Source organism: Phalacrocorax carbo, chromosome 9 (assembly GCF_963921805.1).
Source record: "Phalacrocorax carbo chromosome 9, bPhaCar2.1, whole genome shotgun sequence".
NCBI lineage: Eukaryota > Metazoa > Chordata > Aves > Suliformes > Phalacrocoracidae > Phalacrocorax > Phalacrocorax carbo.
Genome location: NC_087521.1, coordinates 29,681,984 through 29,703,171, shown reverse-complemented (window position 1 = coordinate 29,703,171; position 21,188 = coordinate 29,681,984). Strand labels below are relative to the sequence as shown.

Below are 21,188 nucleotides of genomic sequence, written 5' to 3'. Positions count from 1 at the left end.
CATTCCTAGCAAGCCTGGTTTTATCCCCTTCCCCTTCGTATCTAGTTTAAAGCCCTCTCAATGAGGCCTGCTAACTCCTGAGCCAGAATCCTTTTCCCCCTTTGCAACAGGTGAACCCCATCTGTCTCCAGCAGGCCTGGGGCCATGTAAACTGCCCCATGATCAAAAAAACCAAAATTCTACCGCTGGCACCAGTCTCTGAGCCACATGTTAATGAGATGGGACTTCCTGTTCCTTTCCATATGTCTCCCGGCTACCGATGGGGTGGAGAAGAACACTACCTGTGCTCCTGATCCTTCAAGTAATCGCCCCAGTTCTCTAAAGTCCCTTTTGATTGTCTTTGTGCTTCTCAGTTACCTCATCGCTGCCGACCTGAACAACCACTAGTGGGTAATAATCAGATTCTTTTACTAGCCTAGGGTGTTTCCTGGTAATGTCTCTTATCCTTGCCCCAGGGAGGCAGCAGACTTCCCTATGGGATGGGTCCGGTCAGCATATCAGGCCCTCTGTTCCCCTCAGAAGGGAGTCGCCTACGACAATTACCCTTCTTTTTTTCTTACCAGTGGCTGTCGTAATGCATGGGGCTGACTGGTTCCCTCTAGTCAACCCCTTGGGTGGATCGCTGTCAGTATCTTTGTCCTCCTGGCCCTCGGGTTCCAGAGCCCCATACCTATTGTGTAAGGGTACCTGGGGGGACAAAGTCAGCCGGGAGAGGATTCGCTTACTGCGCCAAGCAGGGGTCTGCATCCATCTTCCGCCTCTTGGGTCCCCTCCCTCTGTCTGATGGCACGAGGGCAAGGGAGCCACTCCTTCTCTTGATGCTTCTATCTGGTGCGCTTGTCTCAGGGATGGTAGGGAGTGGCTCCTCCAGTCTCTCTCTCTCTCTCGCATTCCCTGATACTCCTCAGTCTTGCAACCTCTTCTTTCAGCTCTGCCACCATGCTGAGCAGATCCTCCACCTGCTCCCACCTCACGCGAGTCTTGTCTCGGGAGCAAGGCTCTGGCACTCCCTGCACCCAGAGACCTGGGTGGCTGCATGTTTTAGTGGGAGCTCTGTCTGCGTCACCACATCCCTTCTGGCGATGGCTCTTGTCCGAGCGGAGACCATGGCTAAGTCTCTTCAGGGAGAGCGCAGACCACAAGGAGAGCTCGCCAGCTGCCTGCTCGAAATGCCGTGCAAACCGCCGCGCCACGCCCTTTCTGAGGAGAGGTCCCTGGTCGCTCGCGCTCCCTAGGGGCCCGTTTAAATCTCCCGCCGTTACCACAGCAACGCCCAAGCCTCACCTGCCTCGCTCGCCGGAGCAGCCGGTTGGTTTTGGCGCGAGGGCACCACCGGCCTCTTTATAGGGTTCCCTGGCACAGAAAAACCCCTTTTCTAACCCAATCTATAGCCCATTCACAGGACTTAATGTTGCTGCCGCCGCGTGCGTCGCCGACGGAGTGCGGCTACGGGTATCTCCGCGTTTAAATCACCCGCCGTTACCACAGCAACGGCCAAGTCCCGTCTGCCTCGCTCGCGAGAGCAGCCGGTTGGTTTTGGTGCAGGGGCCCCACCGGGCTCTTTATCGGGTTCCCTGGCACAGAAAACCGCCTTTTCTACCCCAATCTAGCGCCCATTCGCAAGACTTGCCGTCGCAGCCTCCACGTGCCTCGACGACTCCGGCTAGAGCTGCACCAGCGCGGCTCCCCCGTGGGCCACAGCTCTTGCCACAAGAAGACCTGCCCCTGCTCCTGCCTTGGCTCATGTCAGGACCCTGGTCCGCTGTGGGCTCTTCAGAGGAGAAGATCAGGAGAGAAAGAAGAAAGGCGGGAGTGGGGCAGAGTAGAGAGGAAAAAGGGAAGCAAAGGAAGGCCAAAGGGAGATGGACTGGAAGAGGATAAAGAAGAGGCAGGAGAAAAGGGAGAAGAAAGGAGGTGAGGCAAAAAGGAACCAGAGACGGGAGAAGGAAAGTAAATGGAGCAGAAAGGGGGGGAGAGGCGTGGTGGGGCGGGGCGCGGTCGGGGTGTGCCTGTGATGCGCTCTGGCGCCTGTGACAGCACAGGGGACGCGTCACAGTGGCAGTGGTTATAAGGGGCACCGGCAGGCAGCGCTGCCCCAGTACGGCTTGGGGCAGCGGTGAGTGCACACGCGGCGGGGAGGTTGGTGTGGGCTGGACGAGGGCCGGAGCGGTAACGCAGGTCCCCGGGGAGGGGGCTCTGACCCTGTGGCGAGGCTCTGGCACTCGCGGGAGAGCTGTGGGCAGGGCACGGTGCTGCCAGTGCCGGGGCTGGGCACAGGCCTTGCTGCCTCCCAGCTGCCTCGCCCCCTCTGCTGCCTGCCCCCATGTCCCTGTGGCTCCTGCTCCCCCTGCCCAGCCCCACTCAGCTCCCTTCTCTCCCCTCTCCTGCAGGCCATGGCTCTGGTGACATGGTTCACCTTGATTGTGATGGGCATCATGCACGTGCCACTGCAGGTCGGGCATGGTCCGGACGTGGCCAGGTGCCAGCGCGAGCAAGAGCGTCTGGAGCTGCTGCTCCAGGATATGGCTCGGCTGCTTGAAGAGATGCAGGAGTCGAGCTGGGTGACCAGGGGAGCCCTGCTCCTTGCTTCCTTGCAGCAGTGGCAGTTCTGGGCCTTTGCTGGAGGCCTGCTCCTGCTCTTTTGGCTCTGCTGGCGGCCCTGGAAGAGGAGCCGTGAGCCAGGAAGCAGCAGCAAGCATGGCAGCTCCACAAGCCTTGAGGAGGAGGAGGAGGAGGAGGAAGAAGAGGGGGACGACCCATTGCACATGGACAGGTTTCTGCATGAGTGCACATCGTGGCCACTGCGGAAGAGGCAACGAGTGCTCACGATGGTGGAAGAGCTCGTGACCGACCTTCTCCGGGTCTGCCGAATCCTGTCCGGCAATGGCTTCACGCCACAACTGCAGCCAGCTGTCGGGGTGGGTGGCTTCCTGAAAGGCTGGAATGCTCGTGAAGAAGACCTTGTCTATCGCCTGCTTGTGCCCCTGAAGCCACCCGCTGGGCACTCCTTCCACCTCGAGCTGGGCACCGAAGGGGACATGCCGCTCAGGAACTCCTGCCTGCGTGTGGAACTGGAGTGCATGTGCACCAGGGAGCGGCAGCTGGGGGACATGCTCTGCTTCCTCCATCACCCTGAGGATGAGCTGATGAGCAGTCAGGAAGCCAGCCTCCTGCAAACCCTCTGCACCGGCTCGTACCTCGACGTGCAGAAAACCGCCTTCTGGCTGCAGGGGCTGATGACAGCAGCCTGCAATGCTATACCTCAGGCGTCCACATGCAAGCTAACAGTGCTGCCCTCCACACGCTTCTGCAAGCTGCAGCTGAGTGACATCTTCAAGAGATCCCTCTTTGTGGAGCTGATCCTGGCGGTGCAGCAAGGCAACTCGGACACATTTGTGAGCATGGAGTAGGCAGAGGTCAGCGCTAGCAGCAGTGCGAGGTGTCCGAGGAGAGAGAGAGAGAGCGCGCCAAAGAGAGAGCGCGAGGTGGCCAAAGAGGCCTCTCGCTGCAAGGAGGCTTGTGACAGAGGCTGCGTTACCACCTGGGCAACGGCCGCCCACCCTCTTCACCAGAGACCGTTCCCTCCGGGACACTTACCCCGGGCAAAGATGCCAATAAATCTTTCTGGTTTTGAAAAGCTGCCTGTAAATACGCTGAGAGAAGGAAGAACGGGGGCTGGATGCGGCAGCCATTAACTGCCTGGGGACGTGAGCATAGCAGGGTGGCAAGAAGGTGCCTGGTTTACACCAGGCTGCAGAGAGCCGGGAGGCGGCAGGTGCCCAACCTCTGCTGATGTGGTGGGTTAACCTCGGCTGGCTGCCAGGTGCCCAGCAAGCCGCTCTCCCATTCCCCCTCCTCAGCAGGAGAGGGGGAGAAAAGGAGACGAAAAAGCTCACGGGTCGACATAAGGGCAGGGAGATTGCCATACCTATTGCCACCAGAGGCAAAACAGACTCGACCCGGGGAAAAGGAATTTCATTTATTGCCATTCTGAAATGGAGTAGGATGGTGAGCGGCAAAGTCACAAGGAAAAGCACCTGCCCCCAACCCGCCACGCCTTCTTCCCAGGCACAACCTCACTCCTTCACTCCCACCTCCTTTACCTCCTCACCCGCGAGGGGCACGGGGCATGGGGAATAGGGGTTGCGGCCAGTTCCTAATAGTCGTCCTTCCCATGGGCCCTTCCCAAGAGCCGCAGTTTGTCTAGAGCTGCTCCAGCGCGGCTCCCCCGTGGGCCACAGCTCTTGCCACAAGAAGACCTGCCCCTGCTCCTGCCTTGGCTCATGTCAGGACCCTGGTCCGCTGTGGGCTCTTCAGAGGAGAAGATCAGGAGAGAAAGAAGAAAGGCGGGAGTGGGGCAGAGTAGAGAGGAAAACGGGAAGCAAAGGAAGGCCAAAGGGAGATGGACTGGAAGAGGATAAAGAAGAGGCAGGAGAAAAGGGAGAAGAAAGGAGGTGAGGCAAAAAGGAACCAGAGACGGGAGAAGGAAAGTAAATGGAGCAGAAAGGGGGGGAGAGGCGTGGTGGGGCGGGGCGCGGTCGGGGTGTGCCTGTGATGCGCTCTGGCGCCTGTGACAGCACAGGGGACGCGTCACAGTGGCAGTGGTTATAAGGGGCACCGGCAGGCAGCGCTGCCCCAGTACGGCTTGGGGCAGCGGTGAGTGCACACGCGGCGGGGAGGTCGGTGTGGGCTGGACGAGGGCCGGAGCGGTAACGCGGGCCCCCGGGGAGGGGGCTCTGACCCTGTGGCGAGGCTCTGGCACTCGCGGGAGAGCTGTGGGCAGGGCACGGTGCTGCCAGCGCCGGGGCTGGGCACAGGCCTTGCTGCCTCCCAGCTGCCTCGCCCCCTCTCCTGCCTGCCCCCATGTCCCTGTGGCTCCTGCTCCCCCTGCCCAGCCCCACTCAGCTCCCTTCTCTCCCCTCTCCTGCAGGCCATGGCTCTGGTGACATGGTTCACCTTGATTGTGATGGGCATCATGCACGTGCCACTGCAGGTCGGGCATGGTCCGGACGTGGCCAGGTGCCAGCGCGAGCAAGAGCGTCTGGAGCTGCTGCTCCAGGATATGGCTCGGCTGCTTGAAGAGATGCAGGAGTCGAGCTGGGTGACCAGGGGAGCCCTGCTCCTTGCTTCCTTGCAGCAGTGGCAGTTCTGGGCCTTTGCTGGAGGCCTGCTCCTGCTCTTTTGGCTCTGCTGGCGGCCCTGGAAGAGGAGCCGTGAGCCAGGAAGCAGCAGCAAGCATGGCAGCTCCACAAGCCTTGAGGAGGAGGAGGAGGAGGAGGAAGAAGAGGGGGACGACCCATTGCACATGGACAGGTTTCTGCATGAGTGCACATCGTGGCCACTGCGGAAGAGGCAACGAGTGCTCACGATGGTGGAAGAGCTCGTGACCGACCTTCTCCGGGTCTGCCGAATCCTGTCCGGCAATGGCTTCACGCCACAACTGCAGCCAGCTGTCGGGGTGGGTGGCTTCCTGAAAGGCTGGAATGCTCGTGAAGAAGACCTTGTCTATCGCCTGCTTGTGCCCCTGAAGCCACCCGCTGGGCACTCCTTCCACCTCGAGCTGGGCACCGAAGGGGACATGCCGCTCAGGAACTCCTGCCTGCGTGTGGAACTGGAGTGCATGTGCACCAGGGAGCGGCAGCTGGGGGACATGCTCTGCTTCCTCCATCACCCTGAGGATGAGCTGATGAGCAGTCAGGAAGCCAGCCTCCTGCAAACCCTCTGCACCGGCTCGTACCTCGACGTGCAGAAAACCGCCTTCTGGCTGCAGGGGCTGATGACAGCAGCCTGCAATGCTATACCTCAGGCGTCCACATGCAAGCTAACAGTGCTGCCCTCCACACGCTTCTGCAAGCTGCAGCTGAGTGACATCTTCAAGAGATCCCTCTTTGTGGAGCTGATCCTGGCGGTGCAGCAAGGCAACTCGGACACATTTGTGAGCATGGAGTAGGCAGAGGTCAGCGCTAGCAGCAGTGCGAGGTGTCCGAGGAGAGAGAGAGAGAGCGCGCCAAAGAGAGAGCGCGAGGTGGCCAAAGAGGCCTCTCGCTGCAAGGAGGCTTGTGACAGAGGCTGCGTTACCACCTGGGCAACGGCCGCCCACCCTCTTCACCAGAGACCGTTCCCTCCGGGACACTTACCCCGGGCAAAGATGCCAATAAATCTTTCTGGTTTTGAAAAGCTGCCTGTAAATACGCTGAGAGAAGGAAGAACGGGGGCTGGATGCGGCAGCCATTAACTGCCTGGGGACGTGAGCATAGCAGGGTGGCAAGAAGGTGCCTGGTTTACACCAGGCTGCAGAGAGCCGGGAGGCGGCAGGTGCCCAACCTCTGCTGATGTGGTGGGTTAACCTCGGCTGGCTGCCAGGTGCCCAGCAAGCCGCTCTCCCATTCCCCCTCCTCAGCAGGAGAGGGGGAGAAAAGGAGACGAAAAAGCTCGCGGGTCGACATAAGGGCAGGGAGGTTGCCATACCTATTGCCACCAGAGGCAAAACAGACTCGACCCGGGGAAAAGGAATTTCATTTATTGCCATTCTGAAATGGAGTAGGATGGTGAGCGGCAAAGTCACAAGGAAAAGCACCTGCCCCCAACCCGCCACGCCTTCTTCCCAGGCACAACCTCACTCCTTCACTCCCACCTCCTTTACCTCCTCACCCGCGAGGGGCACGGGGCATGGGGAATAGGGGTTGCGGCCAGTTCCTAATAGTCGTCCTTCCCATGGGCCCTTCCCAAGAGCTGCAGTTTGTCTAGAGCTGCTCCAGCGCGGCTCCCCCGTGGGCCACAGCTCTTGCCACAAGAAGACCTGCCCCTGCTCCTGCCTTGGCTCATGTCAGGACCCTGGTCCGCTGTGGGCTCTTCAGAGGAGAAGATCAGGAGAGAAAGAAGAAGGGCGGGAGTGGGGCAGAGTAGAGAGGAAAAAGGGAAGCAAAGGAAGGCCAAAGGGAGATGGACTGGAAGAGGATAAAGAAGAGGCAGGAGAAAAGGGAGAAGAAAGGAGGTGAGGCAAAAAGGAACCAGAGACGGGAGAAGGAAAGTAAATGGAGCAGAAAGGGGGGGAGAGGCGTGGTGGGGCGGGGCGTGGTCGGGGTGTGCCTGTGATGCGCTCTGGCGCCTGTGACAGCACAGGGGACGCGTCACAGTGGCAGTGGTTATAAGGGGCACCGGCAGGCAGCGCTGCCCCAGTACGGCTTGGGCCAGCTTTGTGTGCACACCCTAGATGTTCTCAGCATGGGCCTGTTTAAGTCTCCTTCCTATTCCCCAGTAATACCCAAGCCCCATCTGCCTCGCTCTTGGGAGCAGCCAGTTGGTTTTGGCGCAGGGGCCCCACCGGGCTCTTTATTGTTTTCCCTGGCACAGGAAACTCCCTTTTCAATTTTGCGCCCATTCGCAAGACTTAACCTTGCTCCTGCCTCGTGCCTCACTGACTGAGATGCTATGTTTCACTTCCAGGGCCCTCTGTTCCCAGTTGTTAGCATGATTACACAGACCATTTTTTCCTGCTGAAGAACTGCAGAGCGCTCTCAAGCTATATTCCTGCTTGAAACATGCAAGTTATCATCACATGATGTAACAGACTGATTCCGTATGTCTTCTGATACATGCCACATTTACAGGTGTTTTTGCTTTAGATCCACATGCCTTCTGTGAGATACTAATAGAAGAGGAAGCTCAGCCTGATGTTCACCCTGCAAACTTGTGAACTGTAGTTGTTCAATACTGAAGATAACTAAAATATTGTGCTTTGAAATCCCTCACCAGATCTTGCTGCTTGTGACACAAAGGAAATATGCAGTTTCTTTATTAAAATAAATGAATAATAACTGAATAATTAATATCAATTATTAAAATCCCTAGTATCAGAGCATCATCTAATGGACTGGCTGAAAGGTATTCAGGGGACCTACAAAGAGTCTATCCATTCTTTTGCAAAATAAGTTATTGTGATAAACAGGACCCTGTGGCATATTAAACTGTAAATTATGGGCACAGGAGGCATTTTCTCTGAAAATTAAAAAGGTTGCAAAATGGCTACAGCTTCTGGGAGGCAATTCTTAGAAGCAAAATGTAGCTCAGTGTTAGTGACTCCTTTATCTACTGCCTTCAGTATTCCCTTGGCACAGATTAGCATGGAGAGGGGAGTCACCATATTTCTTAGTCATACTATCATTATGCCAATGACTCTGGAATGCCATAATCCTACAAAGCAGCATGGGCCCAAGGGAAAACCCAAGGGAATCACTGAGAGACAATATCAATTAATTTGAACTTCATTTTCTATTGTACTTTTAAGCCTATAGCAGCTGATATATGGCTTCCAGAGAAGTGGCTTGGCCTGCACGATGTCAATCTAGGGGAAGCCCAGCCTCAGGACTGCCTGTACTACACGCTGTTGACACATGTACGTAAGCCTGCTCAAACATTGTTACGCTGCTACCATGATGACCATAAGGCTGGTTACCTACGTTTCATGTCTCATAACCAAAAACTTGTGGATTAGGGTGCACAAAGCACAGTTACTAGCAGCAGGATACTGAGAGGAGTGGTGTCATGAGGTTTACACCCTGATGCAGAGCTTCTGGAGAGAAGTGGAGGGGCCCTTTTAGTTGCAGTGGGTGATGGAGTAGCTACTGGTTTCTAAACATCTGCAAAGGTATTTTAGATCCCAGTAGTTTTTGTGATACTAGGTCACTAGGAAGGGTGATAGAGCAGTGGAACAGGCTGCCCAGAGAGACTGTGAAGTCTCTTTCCCCAGAGACATTCAGAACCCACCTGGATGCATTCCTGTGCACCCTGCTCTAGGTGTGCCTGCTCAGTCAGGGGGGTTGGACAAGATAATCTCCAGAGGTAGCTTCCATCCCCTACCACCCTGTGACTCTGTGATTCTGTGAAGTTCTAGTGCTTCTTCCTCTGAGCTGCTCTTTACTTCTCCAGCCGTGTCAACTGAAAAATTACATCTTCCCAGGTGACTCAGAACTCTGAGCCCCCATCACATGCAGTAGTGCTAATTAGGCACCTTGCTCCTGAAAACAGGAATAATTAGGCAGCAGATGAACTTTATAGGTGTTTTCATCCTGAGAGCCCACTTTCGTTCTCATCTGAAGGTTTCCCAGCCTTTCACTTGGCTTGTTTAGGGAAAAGCTTAAGCAGGGAGATACCTAACATTTCCCTGTGAGACTGAGTGCCCAGACACAAATAAGATATTTTTGCACCAAATCCATAAATCAACACTTTGCATCTTACAGGATTTCTGAGTTGAGTATTTGATTGTAGTATTTACTATGCACTGTTACCTTAGGGCCTGGTATGGACTTTGGTGAGAGAAAATCTGCTGGTACAAGCCACACGAAACGTGGCCAGGGACCCAACTCCACCAGAGCAGGAACATTTGCCCTCCTTAAATTAAGAGACCCTCAAATAAATCCTTTCCTAGGTCAAGATCGTTTCAGGGGAGGGATCACTTCAGAAGGAGCAAATGTTTTGTGTGATTTTGTACCCTGACCATTGCTACCTACTTTCTCTGGAGTTGGAAGGACATGGTGCAAGCATTTACCTTCTGGAGGCACAACTCTTTCAGCAGTCACAAAAGCTCCCTCATGCTGACCAAGCCCAGATTCTCATTTGAATGGCATCAGCCTCTTTTCTGTTCCTGTACAAAACATTCACAAGGAAACAAGGACATGTTTCTGCTCGGGTTAATGCCTTTGCCCAGAGACTGACTTTTCTGGTATAGACTGGTTCATGCCGGAGGGGCAGCGAGGCCTGAGAGTGCAGTTCCAGGGGTGGGACACCACACGGGCTGTATGGTCACAGGGACAGGGTGTGGGGGTCCACGAGGCCATGCCCAGATGCACCACCACTGGTGACTGAGCTTTACGTCACCTCCTCCAGAGCCACCACAAAACCGGATCAGAAAAGGCAGGTGGACAACATCATTCCTGTTACTGAGCAGCACCTTCTAACTGCCACATGTGGAACAACAGCCCCCCATAATTGGAAGGCCATTAGGAAGCAAAAGGCTGAAGCAATCAGGATTTCTACATAGTTTGAGTCCCAAGCTTAGGCCTGGACTACTGCACCCTGGTGCATGCGCTGCTCTGGAGTGCTCATGAGAAAACAGGGGCATCTAGTGGCTGTATCAGAAATTTCAATAAACATCACCATTCCCTCAAAAAGATGTGAGAATTTGCCTTTTTAATCTCTCACCTCTAAAAATAAAAAATATTTTATTCCATAACGTTACTGGAGAGGGACAAATCCTCACTAGGTTTCATGCTTTCAGAGCAGTGTTTCCAACCCAGCTGTGACACTCTGCAGCAGTGTAACCATATTAACTGAAGCTGCTTGCTGATCTCTGCTGCAGCTGCTGCTCTGGAGAGCCAGACCTGCTGCCCTGGCACCCAAATCCTGTGCTGATTCATTGCAGGGGAAATGTCATATCTCTCTGTGCTGACTGAGGTGTCTCAGGTAGCATCGGAAGGCAGGAACTGTTTGCAAAGGTTTCCAGCTTTTGGCCCCTGTGCAGCAACTGTGCACTGCAAGCACCATCGCTGTGTGCGATGTCTGCGCTGGCCTGGGCTCTCCAGCCGCTGGTGCTAACAAAGTATTGCACTCGCTGTTGATCAGCCCCCTGCAGTGCTGAGCTGTAGCTTGGTTGCTGCCAGGCCACTGGAGCTGCACACCACACCACAGCAAGTTAAGGACAGGGAGGAAAAGCAAGGACTGATGTGTGTTTTGCTCCTGTGGCTCCTGCTGCCCAGCTTTACCCACTCAGCTGGGGGCCCTGGGACATCAGAGCAGAGCAAGCCATTGCAGCAGCTCACTCTTCCCTACTCTGGGGAGGGAGCCCGTGCTTTTCTTCTGGACAGGCACCTTCCAGACGCACACGGGGTTTTTTGCCTGCAGGGAGTAAGAGGGAGATGATTGGAAATGCAGGTGAGGAAACATGGTTTACTTTAAGAGTAGGGATATGTTGCAACTCCAGGTATAGTTCACTTATACAATGCTCTGAGCCAACACATGCCTGCAAAGCAGTCCTTGTACATAGCACTTTTCACCTATTCACATCCTAGGGCTTGCAAATGTGACTATCTGGTAGCTAATTGCCGCCTGGCAGTGTCAGCTTTCAGTCTCTCTTGCTCCATTAGGTTCCCATCAGCATCACTGGCTTAGTGTGATCTGAATTTGCCTGCTTCCTAATGTATGGACAGAGCTGGCATACTGCTAAGGAACTATCACACAGGCGAGTCCCATGTTTTCTGATTTAATGGCTAGAGGACAGCCCAGCCTCCTGGGCTGTCAGGCATCTAACAAATGCAAAATTAATTCTTTTATTAAGCAAAAGGAATAAGGGAGAAAGCACAAAGCAAAAAACTGAGTGCTGAATGCTAATAGGACTGTTGCTGTTATGCAATTCTCCACAGAAAATCAAAGACAAATGATAATACTAGAAAAACACATTATTATTTTATAGGCTTAGTCCCAAAGTGAGAGGAGCAGAAAGAAAAACATGCACAGCTGTTCTTCCCCTCTCTGGCCACTTTGTTTGCCTTACAGGATACATAATTTTGCAGGGTCTGTACGTGCTCATGACTTGACTCACAGGTGAACTCCAAAGCCTGCATTAACAAGCCTGTTTTTCTCATAAATGTGCATATTATGTATAAATACTGTTTATTTTGGTAAATTTAACAGGCTGGCACTCAGCTAAGAAAGGAGAGGTCTGCAAGGCTGTTACTGCTGTGACTGCCATTCAGGTGAACACAGCCAAGCTCAGCTCAGATGAGTGCACCCAAACCCAGCTGGCAGTGGGTCTGTGCAGGAAGGAGCACAGTGATGAGCTGCCCAGAAAGGTGGGGAAACAAGTCAGCAATGAGCTCATGCTCAGCCATTGGCGGTTGCAGCAGAGGGTTGGATTTAGCTCAGGTGTGTCACAAGGAGTCAGAGATCCCCTCCTGTTCCTGCTCTGCAAGAAATATATGTACAGAGTTGATAAGGATTTGAAAAGTTTGATTATCAGCTGTCTTGTGGGTGTTTTTATGCACATATTCACATGCACACAGAAAAATGTTCACAGCTACAATGTGCCAGGTGAGGTAACTGACAGCAGTTTTGATAGCAAAGCTTTGAGCTAAATGGCTTTTAAATGGAAGGAGTTCATCCTTGAGATCAGTTACAGCACAGTTAGATGTGAACAAGGACATTTTTATTGGCACCCCTGTTACAATGTGGAAAATAACTCCCTCAAGCCTGTGCAGTCTGCCAGGTATGGCCTTCCCTCGGTGCATGGCTGAGGCTGCCGTGTGGGCACAGACCACCCCACAGAGAAGCAGCTCTCCAGCCTGCTTTCCTTTCCTAATGGCTCCAGCCAGCTGCATGGATCCAGTCATCTTTTAATCCTTCAATTCAAAAAAATAAGAAAACAACACATGAATTTGAAGGAGAAGCTGGCTTGCTTTGCTTGCTCCTTGTAAGAGAAGGAGCTGGATAAAGTCTGTGCAAGCCCAGCAAGGGTTCGTCTCGCTGGAATTGGTGGTGTGGTCAGTGCTTCCTTTCCAGACAGCCATGACGTCCACTGAGGTGACACCAGGGACTTGCCACTGAGCGTGCAGGTGCATCTTGGGTGGAGAAAGCACTTGGCAATTGTGTTTGTGTCCGTCAGTTTTTCTGAGCTCACCTTCACCTCTGCAGTTGCTCACCTGACATAACTTTCAGTTTCCGTATGAGGGGAATAAGTTAAAGAGCATTTTGATGGCAAAGGGTAGGTCACAGTAGGCAGGGATTGCTTCTTGCTCTCTCTTTTTCCTATGCTGCAGTAGCATGTTGTGGCCCTATTCAATATAGAAGCACCCTCTGCATTGCCTCAACACTGAAAAGGAATTTTAATATTAATAATCCAGGAAAGGCTGTAATTACTGTAGTGAGCTTTAAAAATCCTCAAATGCATTAGGAGATTACCCTGGCAAACAGCTCCACCTCTCCAAGACCAAGCTGCTGATGGAGGCGGGTAATCGGCAATGCCCTGTGCCATCGCATCCAGTCACATCATGCTGCTGTGTGGCCAGGATAGATCGGCCAAGAGCTTGACACTGGGGAACAGCACCAATCTACCACAGATCACTCACAATAATTAATTTTGGGACCATGCCTTTCTCTTGGTAATCATCCACCAACACACTCAGTCACCACAATTCATGTGACAACTCTGTCATGTGTTAAGCTGCAGGAACCCACTTGTGTGTCTGAGCTGCAGCAATATGCTAATATTTTAAACATTTTGATGTATTACTTATCCTCCAGCTAAACAAAAAGGTCTTTTTTACATACTTTTAATTTCTTTTCCATGCTGTTGAGAGCAGTCGGCATCTGCTGCGGTGATGAACAACCTTGCACGAGTCCATGTAAAAGCCAGGGGTTCTTGTCAATCTAATTCACTGGTGCCCGCTCTGCTTTCTGCAGCAGGAGCTGCAGGCGCTCTGTGTTGGTTCCTCATTGATCATTCTGGATACTGGAAAAAAACACCTCTTCCCACTGGATTCAGTCAGGAGCTGCCGTGTACTTCATCAGGTGGGAAACTGAGCTCAAAGCAGGGAAGCTTGTACTTTGCTATGAATCACCTCCATTTGTTTCACTTCTCCAGCTTCTTGATAACACACCCAAGGCTGCAATCTATCAAGGTCATTGCCCACTTTCCTCCTGGGAAGCTGATCCTGATCTGTCAGTGTGATGGGACAGGCAAAGGCTGCGTATGAAACAGTAGCCTGCAGAGACTAAAGATCTTGTCATGCTTAGAAAAAAGATGTATCTTATCCCCACGTAACAGGGGCACAAGGAGGGGGGTTAATGGAAAGCTCACAAATCTGTGTGTTCCAGCAGCCACTTTCAGAGCTGCTCGTTTGATTTCTAAACTCTAATGAAACTGCGAGAAAGGGAAGGCTTCTGGCTTCCAGCAAGGAAAGGATTTTCACACCACAAATGATCTACACACACTTAGTTCTGTCGGTTGCGGAGATGAAGCAAGGTCCTGGGGTTCAGATATGTGCCTGAGGTGCTGGAGCTTTGCAGATTTTAAATGCTTGAAGTGATCTTCCTAATCACCCCATTTAACTTCCCATGTGGCAGAGACCAAAGAAGCTCCCTCTGTCCCTCTTCAGCAAGGCTGTAGCTTTGGTTATTTTTCAGGAAGATATCTTCCCTGAAATGATTGGAACGTAGAGCTGTGTTTGGTCCCTAGCATTAGCACAGGCTGCAGGTAGCTCATTGATGCCCTCCAGTCAGTCCCAAACTGTGGGATATAGGAGTACTGAGGATGGAGCAGTGTGATATAACATCAGTGTCTCACTTTTCCCTATATTAAGTGGGGGTAACAGCCAGCTGTTTCCACAGCTCTTCCCTCCCTGTGCGCTCAGACTCCAGACGTTTCCATGCATGGGTCTGCTCTGGCATCTTCACATATATGGAGGCTCTTTGTTCCTCCAACGGTGCTGCTGCTGCTCCTCCCCTGTTGCTGAACAGCAAAGTCTTACCAGGGCTGCAGCACTGCAGATCTTAGGCCGTGGTGCGGGGGAGCTGCACTCACCTGCAGACGAAGATGATGCCTTGCTGAGGTGATAGGGATGGACCTCACGACTCAGAGCCTTCAAACAGGCTTCTTTCCAGGACTCCCATCCCGCCTCCTTTCTCACACAGTAAATGTGCCTCAGGCGTGCATTGCTAGCCTGGTCCCCTATTTCCTACACAATGACTATTAAAGCTTTGCATGCAACAATGAATCATTACCCACTTATTAGAAGGTCCAAAATTGTTTGCACGTGTTGCATAACAGAAACAGGGCCTGTGGGCCAAGGGAGAAGATGGGTAAGAGTGGGTAAGAGCCCTTTTCACCACTGTCCTCCAGATCTAGCTACACCAGAGGAATGGTTCGCAACATGGGCTCAGAAATCTTCTTCAGTGTTAAAGTGTTGTGCTAGAGCACTGTGTAAGTTATTGCAAGTTTCTGCGCAGACAGGACTTTGATTAGAATATTGCTCATATTATTACAAACTCCCATCCTTCACATTCTTCCAGTTCCCTTCCCTGGCTGCAGAGAGTTCATCCAGGGCCACCTTTGCTGCATTTAATCAGTCTAGGCATATTAACTACAAATTCCTGCAACAATTTAAACACTTAGGTCTCATATACGTGTCCATAACTGATGATTACTGATTTTTAACTTGGATATTTATCAAGAAGATTGAATGATTATTCAGCGCCTCACTCAGGATGGCACTGGAATGAATTATATTCTTTTCCAAAGTTTTGATAGTGATCTGAAACATCCCCATCAGTGTTGCAGAAGGATGTCTTACAAACAATAACATTAACTGTAAATGTCGGTGTGAGGTACAACAGTATGATAGCTTCATTTTAATGAAGAAAAACTGAACCCTGATATTTTCAGTCCCAGGCCAACAATCCAGCTTGCTCTCTTCACTGTGCTTTCTGCAGACTTCCCTACAGCCATGAAGCTGAGGGGCTGCAGTGTTAATTTCTGGATGACTGTCCCTTTTACACATAGGTAGTATCTTTTTCACCACTGGCTGGGCATATGTTTAAAAAAATAAATGTTTCAATGGAGATGCAAGGGGTATGCTCCCCCCAAATGTGACCGTGTTCATGTTGGGCATTAACTCATTTGACCTCAAAAATGCATACACAACTACATTAAGGGAGGGCAGAGGGGAGGGGATCACAATGGACTAAACTTGCAAAGTTGTTAGTCATGTAAGGTGTCTCAGTTTCAGAAGGTCCCTCTTGAAATACCTCCAAGGCTTCACTTAGAGAGGACAAGTGCTTAGACCTCTCTGACAGACATACTGCCTTAGCTTGTTTCAGATTGGGTGACTGGCTATGGAAAGTGCAGCCCTGCACAAGACTTGCTTGTAGCAGGGAGCAGCTTTACCAATAGCTAAACCGAAGTTTGGCCAATGGCTCCTAGCATAACAAAGCCTGAATTTTCCCAATGTATTTACATACCAATGGCAGGAAAAAAAAAAGTCTTAGCAAAGGGGCTGGATCTATCTTCAACCCCTGGAATAGTTTTGCCCAGAGCTAATTTTGTAGCAGAGTGATATAGGATTGTGTACAGAGCTTATCTGGGGGAAAATAAAATCAGTCTTATTACACTACTAATAAAAATGTTTGTTTCTATCTGCACAGATCTTAGAAATTCTTCTAGTGCGAAATTAGCTCTGTTTTTGTGTCACCTCTTACAGCACACAGCTCTGACAGTTGGCAAATAACTGACTTGTATCTGCACAGCCTGCTCCCATAATTGTATTTAAGAGACTAATATGGTGGCTTTAGAGGCAGAATTTTTGAGAATATGTTAAGAATCATACTGGATAATCCAGGCATCCTTTGCTATAATCCCATAAACAGTGTGGGCTAACATGCCAAAAAGAGTCCCTAGTTTCCATACTAGCCCTGCTGCAACAGGCGAGGTACTAAATATTCCTCTCTGTCTCTTCACTCAGGCTCATTTCCCTCTGACAGTGTTTTTAAAATATAGTCCTGCAAATATGTTGAACTCTGAGTTTTGTCAGGACAGCTGTTAATCATAAGGCAATGATGCCTTTTCTGATGGATGTTTCTGTTATTACAACTGAAGTTTTGTCTCGTGAAATTAAGAAAGAGTAATTAAAGTATTTAGCGCCATGGGCTGATAGAATTGTTTTGACACTAGTTCTTAAAAAAATGGAAACACTCCATCTTCCTTCCCAGCACTGTCTTGTACAGGGACTTCAGAAAAATAATTGTTAATTGTAAGTCATATGGGGCTATGGCTTGATTGCATTTGAGATTACTTTTAAGGGTGAAGAAACATCTGGCACCTTTTAAAAAGTAATGTTTGTGAAGAAAATAGAGAAGAAAGAGAATATTGACAAGACGTGGTAAACAAAAAAAAATCATAGAGGCAGAAAAAGTACCATGGAAAATTTTTGTTTGTTGATATTATGAAACATTCAATATCCCTAGGAAAAGCTGTAAGAACTGGACTAACAGGTAACTATAACAGGGCAGATGATGGGAAACAATCCTTCAGTCTCCAGTCTGTTGTGGATACCCTTCATGATCATTACAAATGACATAACTCTGCCCTACTTTTTCCTTTGTAAAGGAGACTAGCACTGAGATGCTGCAGGGCTTAACTCCTTCCGATGTGTATAGTCCTACACAAATAGGTGTGCATGTATGTAGGCACAGTAGGCACAGGGTGGCTCAGAAGTGGATGAACCAGAATAAAATTTGGCTAGGGGGCCAGGGCTGCCTGATGTACATGATGCAGGCTATGATATCAAGTGTATGACTGTGAAGAATAAGGAAATGCCTCTTCTCTGGATCCATTTTGTTTTCTCGCCTCTAAAAACAGCATAAATGGAGCTGCTGAACTGTATCAGACCTTCCTGGAGTCACTGCTGAATGAAGACTCCTGGACAGAATGGACATTCCTTATTGATCTGCGCTGAGCTATCATCTCCCCTGGAGAAGGGAATAGACCCAGGGTAGAGGAAGCAACAAGAAGCAGAGCAATGCAGGAACATCCATTGCTTAGTACATGAAGGGTCTCAACTCCAAGGTGCAAGAGACTAAGATGCCTTAATTTGCCCTGGAGAAACATTTAGGAAGTGGAACATCTAAGTGTCCCATTCCTTCAAAAAGACTGGGCTATTAAAGAACAGCCTTGATGAAGGGGATCTTGATCCAGAAAATCATCTTCTTTCAGGATACTATATATTGGCTAGTCTTAAGTGTACATCTAAGTGCTCTTCTTGAAGCTGGTACTCCCAGATTAGAAACAGCAAGAGAGAAAAGAGCAAATAGTTTTGAGCATGCAGCAGAATCAAAGAAGTAATCAGCATGGCCCTGTGCTAGAAATAGTGTTAGGGATGGTGGGGTGGCAAAATGATAGCCGTGAAAGTATCAGGCTCTGGGTCTTGTGAGCCTGAGAGGAGGTGACAGAGAAGTATAAAGATACAACTGGGGTGTTAGATACATGGCACATGGAGGATCTGTCATTTCAGGAGAAGTTGACAGGCTGAAACCTTTGTATGGGGCTTTTATTTTTTAGTTCATACTTTGTGGTATAATTACGACAATTTTCATAAAAGTCAAGTCCCTTGCACAATTTAATGGGGTTTGGCAGGAGGGTTTGGGAGTGCTCAGCATGTCAGAGTAGCAGAGGAGAGCTGGAGCATGAGCTGCTGCTTGTGGGATACGTGAAAGCCAAAGCTGCCCAGAGCAGGGGAGCTCAGCTAGCAATGGCACTCCCCCAGCCCTAGAGCTCCATTTCTGAAGCAACACATGGGCTTACCAATGAAAGACGTCTAATTCTCAGTATTTCCAAGCACCCACCTTCAGAGCCAGATCTCACTAAATGCTGGCAGCTCTAGAAGCCCCACCAGCTCCTCAAGGAGCACAAGAGCACTTCTGCAAACCCCACCACCACTGGGATTTTAAGAACCCATTGGGCTGAGTGCTGAACTCAGTCCTGTCAGAAGTCAATGTGAGCCATAGCCGGCTACCAAAAGTGGGTCTTATTCATCTGTGAGTTTCTTCTCTCTGCCCCATGTTTTGACAACCAGAAGAGGTGAGTGGAGGTGGTCTCAGCAGGCTTCCTCTCTGCCACACTGCTGGATGGTGCTCAGCACTTCTCAGGAATAGCTCCGTTATCAGGAGAAGGTGGTGACTGAGTCTAAACTGCCCTATCCCCTACGGGGAAAGAGCCAGACTTGAAATGTTAAGGGATTCAATGCGCTCATAAGATTGCTCTTCTTGCCTGGATTCAAGTAAACCAAATATATCTTCTAAGTTGTTGAGGGGTGGAAGATGATTTGTTTGTTTGTTCTTACTGGGCTGCAAGTTTTCTGTTTGCATTGGAAAGGAGCAGTCAGAAAGAACGAACTTTGGTCAAGTTTGAGGTGAACAGTTACAATACAAGCTCCTATTATCCTATGCCATTCAGAGCTGTAGGTGGACCGAACCATGCAAGTGAACGCTGTGGTTTTAATATGACCATAATTGAAGCAGTGGGCAGTTGCGCACACTGGGAATTCATTTGGAGCGCTTCTACATAAGTACCTCGATACAAAATTAAGGCGTAAGTCTGGGCCCCCAAGAGAGAAAATTCTGGCTTGCACTCTGCCTACGTACACTCAGATTAATGCATAATGCAGCAAGTTTCTTCCTCTCTCTGCCTGCCCCTTTCTCTTTCTCACACACATACATGCATGCACGCAGCTGAACTCCCACACAGGTTCTGCGGGAAAATTACAGCCTCCTCATGTCACTCCCTTCTTTGTCACCGAAATAGCACCATAGGTCTGGAAAGTGCTTTCTCTGTGCGGTACTAAACTTTTTCCAGCTCAGGAAGATATTACTTTGATAATACATAAATTAGTTTTCTATGTAAATCAACAATTTTTTTTTTCTTCCAAAAACTGGATTGCAGTGACACTTGTCATAAATTGTAGCTTTCATGTTGGCAAATCTCTTAGAACTAGGCATGAAGAACCAAACTTTCTGTTGTCAGGTCACATTAACTCCAGGATTTCTCACAGGCAAATTGTGTCTTGAATGCTCTGCATGATTCACAAAAAGAGGCCTTTCTCCATGTGAAGCATCAGCTCCCATTAAGTGGAAGAAATAAACCGCTGCATGCAAAAGATGTGAGCACGTGGCTTATGAATAATCAGACAACTTTAGGAAAATCACCTCAGAGCATGGCAAACAGCAATAACACGCTCAGATTAGTGTCTCTGATCCTCCAAGACCAATGCAAGTGGCCTCCTCTCAGTGTTGAAAAGGGGCACAGCTCATGGCTTGTTACCAGCGGCAGTGAGAGGGGTGTTTAAAGCCGTGAATCTGCAGGGAATCCCAGTGGTGGAGCTGAGCAAGGGGCAATAGTCATTGTGTAGGAAATACTTGCATTCACCTCGATGCTCAGCAGGAGCCAGTGCAAGTGGCTGCCAAGGAACAGCGGTGGAAAGGTTGGAGATAGGTAGCAGTGTAGAAAGTATGCAGAGATGGGCTTGAAGAAAATTTTATCATTGTAAACCAGGGACAAAGAAAACACCTGACCACCATTTTTCTTTACATGAAAATGCAGCATAGTTCTCCCAACTCCTCCTCCAGAGCTTTTGAGAAGGCACCACCAGAACTTCACCAGAAAGCAAAACTGTAACTGCAGTGCTGTCTGGTCCCCATGGAAGGTATTTCCTTAGCCTTGCAGATGGGAAAATGACAGCATTCAAACATTTATGTGCAGATGAAAAATGAGAATCAGTTAGTACATTTCAGACTCACTGCAGCCAAATTAAGTAGAAAATGAAATATTTTAAGCAGCATCCTATGGTAAGTGAATTTGAGTTAACTGCAAACATGGATGATTTTCTTCCAATGGCCAGACTACACAGAATAGCTGCTTGGATTTAATTCCCGCTTTATATCACATGTGTCTTTCCCTTATTTCCTGGCATAGATAGATGTGTGATTAAACTATCACTTTTGATATCCCAAAAAGCTGAGGAAAGAAGATTACACTATAAATCATAAAAATCCTCCTTTCCACTTATTTGTGAGTTTTAGACAGCTTTAAAATTTTTCTCTTGTGATTACAGCAAATTGTAATAGAGATAAAACGCAAAGTGTTATAGGTATTATTTTAGAGTCTTGGATTTATGAGATCTGTTTATAGGGATAATTTTGGTAACAAATGCACAGTCATTTAAGGTTTTTTACTTGCTATGAAGCTGTTAGATTAAAATACCACTTAAATTTGTTACTACCTTGTGAAAAGAGAAAAGATGGCATCCCACCAAGCTGGTCACTGTCATTTTTCATTTTGCTTTTTTTGGGGCAGGATATCCCCAGATTCAACCTCCATTGGTACATCTGCTGCAGCTACCCCCAGAATTATATCCTGTGTGTCAAACTCCAAGACCACTGGCAGCACTGGGAGCCCTTGGGTGCCGATGGCTGTTGAATTACAGCTCTGGAGATCCAGGGGTGCCCTTCATGGGACAGAGACCTGTGTACACACTGGTGGTGCCTGCAGCTCCATGACACTTCTCACTCTGCACATGTCTCGCATCCACTGGCTGCACAGGGGCCACAATTTCAGCAAGTGATCCTGTCACGTGGAGAGAGACACTGCC

At 50.0% G+C, this 21,188-nt stretch overlaps 2 protein-coding genes across 2 annotated transcripts; both read left to right on the top strand.

Moving 5' to 3' along the window:
• Window positions 1-2,393: 2,393 nt before the first annotated feature.
• Window positions 2,394-3,410, top strand: LOC135314890 (inositol 1,4,5-trisphosphate receptor-interacting protein-like 1). The gene has a single exon (XM_064459940.1). The coding sequence runs from the start codon at window positions 2,394-2,396 to the stop codon at window positions 3,408-3,410; it is 1,017 nt and encodes a 338-aa protein (XP_064316010.1).
• A 1,523-nt stretch (window positions 3,411-4,933) lies between these two features.
• Window positions 4,934-5,950, top strand: LOC135314889 (inositol 1,4,5-trisphosphate receptor-interacting protein-like 1). The gene has a single exon (XM_064459939.1). The coding sequence runs from the start codon at window positions 4,934-4,936 to the stop codon at window positions 5,948-5,950; it is 1,017 nt and encodes a 338-aa protein (XP_064316009.1).
• Window positions 5,951-21,188: the final 15,238 nt, after the last annotated feature.